This window comes from Onychostruthus taczanowskii, unplaced genomic scaffold, assembly GCF_017590055.1.
Source record: "Onychostruthus taczanowskii isolate IOZ18803 unplaced genomic scaffold, ASM1759005v1 scaffold65, whole genome shotgun sequence".
NCBI classification, from domain to species: Eukaryota; Metazoa; Chordata; class Aves; order Passeriformes; family Passeridae; genus Onychostruthus; species Onychostruthus taczanowskii.
This window is the reverse complement of record NW_024504233.1, coordinates 2653024-2665265: the sequence shown is the minus strand read 5'-3', so window position 1 is coordinate 2665265 and position 12242 is coordinate 2653024. Positions and strand designations below refer to the sequence as shown.

Below are 12242 nucleotides of genomic sequence, written 5' to 3'. Positions count from 1 at the left end.
GTTAAAGCTCATCCCCTGCGAAGCAGAAGCTCATCAACACTGCTCTGTAGGGCACCTGTGGGTCACACAAGCTTCTCCAGGAGGAGCATCTTCTCCCCTCTCCTCCTCCATTACCTCAGATTGCTGTCTTCTCCTTAAAGCAATTAGGGAGGGAAGCCATCTGAAGCTTGTTCCTCTTGCCGAAGAGCCCTGGGGGCAGCAGGGCTAGTGGCTAGGCACTGCCCCTCTCCTCACAGAGAGGCTCTTCTCCAACACTTCCCAAACTGCAGGGCCATCCTGGCATCCAACAACTAAATGAGCACAGTCTCCAGGGATCCATGAGACCTTAGCCCAGTGCTCCTCCAGGTCCTTGAGGCAGGAGGAGCAGGGGCCTGCAGGTGCTGATTTGTAACCTGCTGACAGACCTGCCCCTGCCTCTGCATACCCACCCCAACAGGAATGTCACCCACATGGCTGGGGAGAGAAACCCTCTGCTTTCTGAGTGCAATTCAGGAAATCCTGAATATATCTCTGCCACACATCTCTAAGGTTGCAGTGTGAGGAAAATGTTAGTGAAAGCTTCTTATGAGACAGAATGTATAGAAATAGACCTCTCTCAGTCAATTAATACATGTTTTTGATTGCAAGAATGAATCAACACATGCTAAGAGTAAAGTGAACAAGCACATATGCAGATGCTCACCTGGTTAATTTCATGGCTAATTTCATATGTTTAATCATGATGACCAAAGCACAGGTAAGACAAAAGCAGAACAGAGGCAAAATTAGCCTAAAGAGTCAAGGCAGAAACAATATGCTTCCATTTATCCAGAGAGAAAACTAAGCTTCAAATGCTTCTGCCTGAAGTCACTTGATGAAGCATGGTCTTGATACAATTAAGAAAATGGCAGAAAGGAAAGGTCTCCACATAAGTGCAGACACTTCTGAACCATGGAATATAGCATTTATTCTAAATGCTGTATTGGGTGGTTATACTGCAACTGCTCTGGCAAGCTGAATGACAAACATTTTGGTGCTTCCTTCCTACACTTTTATGTCTACATGCCCCCTTTATTATTAATGGCATAATATTTGCTACAGTAGGCTATCATGGTCAAATCAATACCAAAGTGCCTTGAAAAGACACCAGAGCTGAACCCCTAATTAAGTACAATATTTTGTTCCTTTTAAATGAGACGCTGCTTGACGAGTACAGTAAGAGTGCCTTGTTCTGTTCAAGGTATCTATAATTAATAACCCAAATGATCAAAGGAAATGTGATCCTAAGAGGAAATGGCTTTTGAGGATCCCTAGGTATTAAGTACTGAGAACTACTTCCCAATCTGTTCTGCAGCCTCTCAGCACACTATGATGTGTGATGCCCTTTGGGATCATAAAACAAGCCCCATCATAGATCTCTGAAAAAAGATGCTCCCAGCAAGATAGTCACTAGATATCTATCACTTATTCATTATTGCCATGACATTTTTCTTAAGTTTTTTCCTGGCCAGGCCCTTACTGTCACACAGATCTCCTTTATTTATTTAGCGTAACTTAACATTAAGCAGGGCAGGACACTGCCCTATAATGCACTGGCAGGTCTGGACTGGTATTGTGAGGAAGGCCCCTTCTCCCAAAATTGATATTCCTTTTGCTTTTTTTCATGATTGTATGGCACCAAAGTTTATTGAGATAAACACCTGGATGTCAAGCTGTGGAGCCTTTAGTTCCCTGCTCCTGCTTGCTGATCTTATTTTCCACTCCCCAGCCACCACACCACCCACAGCCAGAGCTCTCCCTGTGTCTTTAGAGCAGATTTGCGTGAAGCAAAACCCCCTGTTTTGCCTGTCACTGCAACAGAATGGCTGAATCTCATATCCAGGAGAATAGCAGGCCACAGCAGCATCACAGTCCTGTGGATCATCCAGAGGAGTGTGAGCACTTCAGCAGAGCACAGAGGCATCAGTGCTATCCTGTGGGGCTGGTGCCACCGCTGGCATCGTGTCCTGGGGCTACAATTACTGCGGGCTCACTCACCAGCCACAACAACTTACTGTAATTTCCCATCCCTGCCCTGGAAACACAAGTCTGCTTTGGATCAGGCCTCAGAGGAAGAAAAGGAGAATGCATGGAAAAAAAAATCTAAGGCAGGAAAGGGAGAACTAGGAAAGGAACGAGAAACAAGGAATTAGATCTACCTCTTCCGCACATTAAATAGACAGAGAAAACAAAGGAGACTATTAATGGGGAAATAGAAACTTAAAAAGCCTTCAAGAAATTACTCTGCTATACTGATTGCTAGTGGTGAATAAACATTCATTCATTTATTCATGGTTTAAAATTTTTCATCATTTTACTGGCGAAAATGGTACTGATGTAATTTTGATAAATGCTTGCTGGACACGTCTTCACTTGTAGCAGGTATTTAATGCCCTACTGGCAGGTGATTTTATTCTAAAGCACGCCATCACATTAAGCTTTAGCAATTTGACTTTTAGTGATATTCTTCTAATATGGAAGGCTTATTTCTTAGCATATTCCCCAAGGAAGGCTCCTGGGAATACCCTGATGCTGGTGAATATTCTGGTTTTGTTTTACTTCTACAGTGAAGCATCTTAAAAATGTTTAAGAGAAAGGTATCCCTAATTATATAGTGGATTTTCAATACCTACTTTTCTTTTGGGTCAGTCACTCCTCCTCAGTGCTTCTGAGACTGCTCTGGAAATAAGAAGTGGTAAAACCTTTCAAAAAACAAATTCAATCTTGCTCTGTTACAAGTCAGTAGAGTTTTTAGGATGCTGCAGTTCAGTCTGCATGTCAGGAAAGCTGCCACAGATTTTGTGTCAGAGCCATGACTGTGTTCCCTTTCACGGGTCACTGAACTAGTGTTCCAAAGGCCAGCCCTCTGCAGAATTTAACATGATAATTTCCTTCTGCCAGGCCTGGGACTGATTTCTGTTCATGTGAAGTCAGTGAGGGCAACTTGTGCAGCTCACAATCACATCACAATAATGTGTTATGCCTTGGCTCTGAGGGGAAGCTGCCCTCAGCAGAGGGGCTCAGCTGGAGAGCTGAGGAAATTCGGGCTGTGCCAGTTCCCCCTGACACTCCAGCCTGTCCCAAAACACAGGAGCTGCACTTTCCCCAAGCAGTCTTGAAATCCCAGTTGGTAATTAGTTCATGCAGAGCTAATTGTAGGTGATTTCTATTGAAAATAATTTAGCACATAACAGAAAGGGCTGGAACGTGAACTCTTCTACAAAGTTCATGCTGGAAAAGCATGGCCTTGCTCTCTCTGTGCTTACTGCCCATTGTAGCCACACTGAGTCCTTTGGCATTTAAAGCACAGTGCACTGCACTTCCAGCCACAGAATGCTGATCTGTCACAGGGCTGATTACTTTTTTTAAGTCTGAGGAGACAGGAGAAGCAGCATCATGATTTTGATATGCTGCAGTTTGATGTCATAAGGAACATCTAGTGCTCATTTGTGTTACTGAGAGCCTACTGCCGGCCATCTCAACATCTGCACACATCAGAACTTGGCTTTACACCCGGAGACTTTTAAAGAGTTGCCCCATGTTACAGGCTACTATGATAGATTTCTAACAATTAGGGCTTTAAGCTTATCAAGTTATGACTCACAGAAAGAAATCATACCTGGGTCAGCATTACAGACATTTGAGGCTACATTTTAAAATCACAGCACCTTTATCTGCCATTGTACTATCAGAATCACTGCTTCATGCTCTTTTCATATTAAAAAAAGGAAAGAAGTAATGAATGGCAGAACCACAACTAAAAGAGGCTGAAGGGAATGTCTTATAATGCCTTTCAAATGCAAAAAACACATGGACCCAGAATTTGGACATGAAATCAGTTTTGTACTCAGTTTTTAACCCCTCTACTGGAAGGACTCTTAGCAGCATTTGGCAGCATTTCTGAGTGCCTTTTCTCTCCTGTGTTAGTGGTCGGGCACAGAGGGAGCTCGGCTGCTTGCATGTTCCCACCTGAACCAAAGCTCAGCCCTGCAAGTCAGCAGTAGCTGGTCTGCTTGAGGGACAACAGCATCCCCGGCTCAGCCAAGCCCTCAGCTCCTTCCTGAGGCTGAATTCAGGAGGAGCCAGGAGCTCAGTGGCAGCTGGAGCCTTTGTCTTAGAAAAATGCCTTAAACTCTTTCCAGACTCCAGAGAAGCTGTGAGACCTTGTGTCTCTCAAGGTGAGATTTGGCCTTTTCAAGAGAAAAACTGCTCCTTTGCTGTGTATTTTCCACTCTTTGGAATTCATACACAAGCAGGAGCAACTGGATTTCACCCAAACTCACAAACTGACAGTTTTATGCTGTGTTGGTCCATCTGTGTTTCTGAAAATCCCTCCCTGATTCAGAGAAGGAGACCATGCTTTGGTCTTTCTGCAGCCCTTTCTAGCTCTGGCACCATTTTCCTTGATATTTTGCCAGGCATCCACTTCCCAGGTGTACACTTCAGCCTTCCTTCCTAGCACAGCTGCAAATACCACTGGTATCTTCCCAACTGCAAGCACTGCTTCCATCTTTCCTCTTCCCCAGCAGCACTTGCACCCCTCAGTGTGTTCTGATACCGGGTTTACAAACAGCAGATTGTGCTTCCATTAATTTCACAACACTTGATGTAGATGCTTGTGGCTTTAGGGACCAAGGCAGGAGCAACATCTCTCACAAAGGCACCACAAATCCACCCATCCAAACAAGTTCATCTAGGCATGCCAAGAAACCTCACCAAAGGCAATCCAGGATAACGTTTTAAAGTGTAAGACATAATTCACACTCCTAACTAAAGCACAAAGGTTTTCTCTCTTTATTTCTGCCAAAACCTTTCATCCCACAAGAGAGATCTTTACACATGTGGCTCTGTACCCTGATTACATCTGAGGATGTTCCCAGCTTCAATGAAGCCTTAAGGGAAGTTCAGGCAGGAAAGGTATTGATTGAATCGTTGGGACAAAGACATTTAATCCACAAAATCACCAATCTTTCCTATAAGCAATCAAGCTTATTACCTAAATAAAATTGCTTCAGATTTTGAGCAAAATTAATTTTCTATGTTCTTTACCTCTGAAGGGTGGATAGAAAGGCAAGTTTGAAGCTGGCCCACTTCCCACCACCATTGCTGCTCACCTGTCTATTTATCTCCTACGTCCCTGTGTGGACGAGTCCTGTTCTGTACTACTAAGAATAAATTCTGCTGTGTGACCTCAACTGAAAAAAAAAACAATTCAGCACTTCTAGAGGGACGAGGAATACCTCATTATACTCATGTTGCTTCTCTTCTGCAGATGTAGAAGATAAAAATGAGGACAAATATAATGAAACTCTTAAAGGGGAGAGCTACATTCAGAGAGAGTGTGTACAAGGATTGCACAGCAGCAACCAGTTCAGTTTCTACATCTGTGTCCACATCATTTACTGCAATGGATATCAGCTGCCTCCTGGCCTGATCAGCCACTGCTCTACATCTCAGACAAACAAAAATATCTGTGTACAGTAAAAGCAGGATGATCACTGTACACTACCACCTTAAACTGCAGTGCTGTAGGGCTAAACATAAAGGTAAAGAAGCAGAGCATAAAGTCTTTCATTCTCATTAGAAACCAGCCTACTTGCATTGCTAGTACCACTGTGCCTTTATGTCCAATTGAACCAAAAGCCCTCCAAATTCAATGCACAGGAGCCCTGTTGAGCTCCTGGGCCTGATTCCCCTCCTGTTCCCAGTACAATCACAAGGTATGATGCCAAATAAAGTGAAAGCCAAAAATTATTTACATTTAGAAGTAAAGAAGGCATTTACCTCATTTTTGTTTCTTTATTTGGGACATCTGGTGCCACTGCTGTGGTGCTCTGTGCAGGCAGTGGGGGCAGCTGTAAGGGCTGCTGCTGCTGCAGTGCTCATGGGGCAAGGCAGTCTAGGCTGGCACAAAGGGTAAAAGGCAGTGAAGGACAATGACAGCCAGCAGTAACTGCCTTTATTCAGGGACCAGCAGCAGGTCAGTGTGAACAGAAAAGTTTAGGGAAGAGTGAAATGAAGACATTGGTTTAATAGCCAGTTCTGTAATTTAAATCACAAATAGTGTTGCCTAAACAACATTTTAAAATTTTAATGCCATTCCACTGTTACTCTTATACTAATATACCATACCTTTTTTTCAGAAAATAAGTTAATTTACTTTCCTTAATTTTGCTGATACAAATGTACCTAAAACCAAATTTGTCTTGTTTTATAGCAATGGAATATTTGTGTAACCACCCTTTTTCTTTCCTGCCTGTGTGTGGTGCTGGTTACTATGGTAATAAACGTGACTCAAGATTTAAAGCCTGAAAGTGGTTTCTATAACAACATGCTAGGATGTTTTGGACACACAATTGAAGTTAAAGATTCAGAATTAACTCTTTATGACCACAGTATTTGCAGACACAACAAGTGCTTGTTTGTTTGGCAAAAGTTTGATCATCCCTCCCCAAAGCAGGATTTTCCATGGAGCAGATTGAGCAGCAATGATTCCAGCTGTGGATAGAGCAGGTAGGGTCTGGGGGCTGGTGATTTCCTCACAGGTGAAATATGCAAAGGACAAACGGCACCACTGTAACTACAAGCTGCTCATCACGGTGAATAATTAAGATGGTAATACAAATGTACTGGGAGATGGGAAGGGGTAAAATTGTATCTACAAGCTGCTCATCATGGTGAATAATTAAGATGGTAATACAAATGTACTGGGAGATGGGAAGGGGTAAAATTGTATCAGTGCAATACTTAGAAAGTCTGACACTGTGGAAAAACCGAAATTATTTGTTTATGTGGAAAAGCTATTTTGAGGGCTAAGATAGCCCCTTACCTGGCTCTGTTTTATCCAGAACATGGTTTCCTGTCCTTTCCTTCCCCATCTGGCAAATGCTGATGCAGGAGTGACATCTCTGCCTTTCAGTCCATGGTAAAGGCACCTGATCCCAATCTCTGTCCCTGCTGATTATGCAGCTGTGCTTATCTCTTCCCCAGTTCTTCATGATACATCAAGAATGAACATATATCTGCACACCCACAACTTTCTAAGGCTGTCTTTGCAGGGAAGTTATTGTCAGAGTGATGAACTGTATTTTTTGTGTCACGGTGCACTGCAGATAAATGGAGAGAGGATTAGTTACACCAAAGCCACGGATGCTCAATGCAGCAGTAAATGCCTTGGGCAATATTTTAATATTTCCAGTTAAATGATAATTATTTCAAGATCTCAGCACAGTAACAGAGCTTGATATTTCAGTGACACAGATCCAAGCTCTTGATTTACAATCCCAAGGGCAGGTTTCAAACAAGTAATGAGCACGAGCATTGAAGGTTTGTGTTTCTGACTCCAGCCACTGGGCTATCTAAATCCTTGCTACCATCGTGTTATCCTGTGACTTTTTTGGTGAGCTCGTTTGATCACAATGTAAGCCTTTAGCTGTGAACAAATGCTGGTTTCTATTCAACAGAACCCAGACTGAAGTAACAGCACTAAGAGAAGCAGTGGTTGCTTCATTTGCCATCTGATTTTCTTTATAGTGACTGACCACCACCAAGATGTCAATTATATATGCTATTCCAACAAATTTTAAAAAACAAAACCAAAACAAACAACCCTCCCCCCCCAAAAAAAAAACAAACCAAAAACAAACTCACAGGTAACACAATTTCTGATGTTGAAGTTGGGGTTTTTTTGTAGAGCCAAACATCTCGCTATTGCAATTCAATCATTCTTTTCTAAAGAGGGTTTTTTAAATTTAATCTCTCAACTCATAGACCAGGGGTTTATTGCTATCCATTTTTTTCCCAAAAATGTATGGCTTAGTAAACAGGTTCTGTTGTGAACTGCTTTATCTGCACTGGCTGTTGTAGCTTCTTAGTTTTAATTCAAATGTGTAAAATAATAACTCTTTGTTAAAAAAAAAAAAAAAAAAAAGGAAAGGAAAAAGGTCCTCAAAGTGCAGTGAAATCATCAGTGATGGTGAATATATGGGTATCAAGAAGTTCTCTCTCTTATGACAGATTTTTTTTTCCCCCTAGAAAATAGACTGGCTCTGTTAAGAGGGTCAGAAAATCTTGCAGCATATGTAAAAGATTCCTAAGTTGCTAGTGTTGAGAGCTTCTGTGAAGCTCAGAGTCCTCCTTCAGGGGCAGAAGGCACATCTGAAGAACAGCACTGCAAATTACAAGCAGCCTTCAGGCACGATGAGATGATTAGCAAAGTGCAGGCATGGCCACAGCCATGTGAACTCTGGTTCATAACAGCGTGATTAGCAGTGATTGAAATTTGATTTTAAATGCTGCCACTGATTATGATATTTCACCAACTTGTAGGAAGAGTCGTGTCCTGAAAGAACAAGTCTTTGCTGAAAGACATTTCTGACACAAAGAAGCCAAACCAGATTGCAAAGGATTTATCTGGGGGCTTTGAGTGGCTGAGATTACTAATTGTCAGAATCTGTGATCAATTCACTTTGCTTTTGATCTTATCAACTTAACTTAGAAGACTATTTTGAAAAATGGACAAGAACCCAGTAAATCTCTGATTCAAACAGGGTCTAGGAAAAAAACCCTTGAAACTGTCAGGAAAGATACGCAGATGAGCTTTTCAAAATTACCTGCTTTACTGAGGAACAATCATCAGATTATCTGTGCCAAAATGCTTTGGCCATTTCAAAATCCCTGCCTTGTTTATGACGGCTTTTCCCTAATTCAGTTTTTGCCTTCTATCCTCATTAACATGCATTTATAACATAATAAAAATTGTTTTGTGTCACTACAGTAGTTTCTGATCATTCAGAAGCATTTACCAACCAAAATCATGCATTTTTAGTGTTTATTAGCTATATAAGCTCAATTATTCATACACTAGCAAGATAGCTTCAATGAATTTAAATAATCTTATCCAAGAGCAAAAAAACCAAATCTAAAACTGTTTTTTTCTTGGCATTTCTTATACTGAGTTCCGTGTGCCAGTTCCTGTAATAGCTGCAGGTAAGGCCTGTTTCTGGTAGTATGGATGCAGTGCCAGTAGATGGCAAGCTTTACTGCAAAGAATTTCACTGCCAACCATCTCATCTGCATCTCAAGGATTTAACCATGGGGCAAAACGCTTGGCACTAAATCCTCTTGTAATTAGATTAAAGTACCACTGTTTATAAAGAGACTGATAATTACCTCAAGTGTCAGTCAATGTAAATCCAAAGCAATCAGCATTTTGTTTTTCCATTTTTCCTAAGTTACATAGGAGTTTTAAGACTCTGTCAGAACAAGTCACTGCTAAAGTGACCTTAATTGCTTAGGAATGAAAAACAGCTCCTCTGCACATCTGAGGTAGAACATGAGGCTTTTCCTCGTTGTCCTTCTGCAACCTAGTCAAAAACCAAGTTCCACTGAAACATTTCTGTACCTTTGCAGCTCTTTCTGTGAATGCAGAAGAGAATATTCCTTAGGCATCTGCTCAAGCTGAGACAGTCTGCATCAGTCATCACATTGCATCACAGGGCATGCAGGAGCTTCCACCTGCCATACTCTTCATCCTCCTTCCATGCAGCTCTCAGCTCAGGAGGTCCCAAATCCCTCTTTCCACATCACTCCAGAGCAGCAGGCGAACTCAGTTTCCACAGGGCAGCAATGGAGGTAGTGCAAATAACTTACCTGAAACAGATGGAAAATGGTGCTTGAACTAGCAGTCCAGGATCCAAAGATTAGCTGAGGCACTCACATCATTCAGGAACATGATTAAAAAAAAAAAAAAAGTCATGGAAATGTCCAGGTGAACTGCCTACCATTTGATAACCATGGTGTGCTAACTGCACACTTCTGATGATCCCCTTTTTGAGATGCAGTTTTGCTGCTGAGAAAAAGTGCTACAGAGTACCCTTAAACTCTTGGTCCCAGCCTTTAAACCACAACCAAGCTAAAACTCAGCATGGTTACATCTCTGCTAAGACCTTCAGAACTCCTGTGTTCCTCAAAAACTACACAAATAATAAAATCCATGTCACAGTGTATTAGAATAAAGACAGAACACCAAAAATGTTGCTCTTTCACTACAAACCTGTCATACAAATCAGACAAGAGTATCCTCTAGAGAATAGTTGATTTATTGAATTATTTGTTGGCAATTTCTGCATAAGAAATTAATTTTATAAAAGCAACAAAAGTTGAAATTAAAACACTGTTTTAAAAAATCCAGGAAAGGTTTTCTGTTTCATGTTTTTCCCATGGTGATGTCACCCTGCAGACAAATTGGTTGCCTTCACTCCATACAGACAGTGCTTTTAGAGCTGTCTTTCCCCTTCCCTCATTTTTCCTCCACTCTTACTGCCTCAGAGAGCTATGAAGCTTTTTAACCAGTGCTCACAGCTACTCCTGCTATCAAAACTGCAGACTGGCAAATGCATCGTGTCCTCACACAGTCATTATAACAAACTCAGCCTGTTGCATGCAAATTATCTCTGGAAAAGCAGTAATAATTAACTAAATTGCTTCTCATGTCACTGTGGTCTCGTGTAAGAAAGCACTCAAATGACTGACCTCACCTCTTGTAGCTTACACAGTACAACAGTCAGACAACATTATAACCTGATCATAATTAATTTCTTCAAATTTGCAATGTTTCCCCAAACATGCACTTTAATGAATTTTAAATAGGTACACAGACTGAAAGGATAGCTCTCTAAAGTTGTGCAAGGAAAATGCAGGATGCAGAAGTTCCTAAGGAACACAGTTCTGCTCATTTTAACTGTAATTAATAGATTACAGTAAGCTCTGTATTATCCAGGCTAAAGAAAAAACCTAAATGCATGGGCAAAGCACAAAATTATGTAAACCAGGACATCAGAACGTACATGAGAGTGTGCTGAGGAAGAGAAGGGTCTGAATTACTGCTAACAGTGGTGCAGGTCAGTACATGTGACCAATGTCTTGAATTTTTGCATTCAGTGAGAGCTCTGAGCTGGAGCAAGTGCAACCAACACCGCATCAGGATGAAATACCTGCTCCCACAACTGATTATTCACAGGTTTGGGGAAGGTCATTTGAAAGGCAGGCTAATCCAAAAGTACTATTTTTGTCCCGTTTTCCTTCAAAGAACATGAGGTAACACTCCAGTTCTCTTCTTGTTAATCAATGTTTAGCTTGCTTTCTATGTAATCCTTAAGACCACTGTTGGTTTGAAATCATGGTGTCACTCTTGCTATCAGTGTTACTACATAAATCTCTATTCCCCTTGTTCAAACAAGTATTAATTAGTTATCTGGTTCAGTAAATGTACCTATTGATGAACATCAAGTTCATTCAGACTGGTGCTTCTAATTCTCAGAGGCACTGCTGCTCCTGTGAACACCTCAAGTCAGAAAGCACAACAGTCATGCACAGATAATTTTTAAGCCTTTCCATTTACTATCTTAGTGTCAAATCTACAAAAGCAGTCTTTCCTAAGTAGTTAAGCCTTCTGATGCTTTCTTCCTGCACCTCCCCCTCCTAGGAGAAAAACAGATTAAATTGTATTATATATTAAAATGCACACCATGGAAACACACCATGACCAGTCAGTTTGTATTCTCTGACACTCCCCCAGGGTTGGTTGGTTGGTATCCTCAGGTGACCAACCCTAGCCTCTCCCTTTTCCAGGGATCTGTCCCAAGCCTCTATCAGCGTTGGTCTAACTCCAGTTATTGGAGTCTCCATTACTGCTCATCTCTTCTCTTTCAGTGCCCCATCTCCATCTCTACAGTGTCTGCTCTCCTGAGTCTCAGCTCAAGAACTGGGAAGAAATTAGAGACTGCTGAATTCCTCTGAGAAGTTCAGCTCATCCACAACACTGTTTGCACAAACACCCACTGTTCTGCCGCTGTAGGAGACACATACCCTTCATATAGCCAAACAATACTCCAGACTAAAAGTATTAAACAAATATTAATAAAAATTATGTTTACAGTACTTACATATAAATAATTTAATGTAACTTTTGTGCTCCAGCTCATGAGTCTTTCTCTTACAAACTGCCTTCTCTCCTAAAGGAACATTCAGCTTAATTTCACAGCCTTGGCCCAGATACAGCTGCTTCAGTGTATCCCAGAGGGGGATTCTGAACAGTGCTGGTAACAGCTCACCCTCCTTGACTGGGAAGTGAGAAGTAGCTCTTGCTATTGTTATTCGTTACAGCTGCAAGGCAACTCCAAGTGGCCGATCATTACTGACAGAAGCTCAGTTCCCCGAGGGTA

General features: G+C 41.6%; 1 protein-coding gene across 1 annotated transcript in view; it reads left to right on the top strand.

Annotated features, from left to right (window-relative positions):
* The first annotated feature begins 1272 nt into the window (after nucleotides 1-1272).
* Nucleotides 1273-12242, top strand: part of CRB1 (crumbs cell polarity complex component 1) — a 78116-nt gene continuing 67146 nt past the window's right edge. Inside the window, 1 exon segment of the mRNA XM_041420737.1 lies at nucleotides 1273-1407. Within this exon segment, the coding sequence (XP_041276671.1) occupies nucleotides 1273-1407 (135 nt within the window).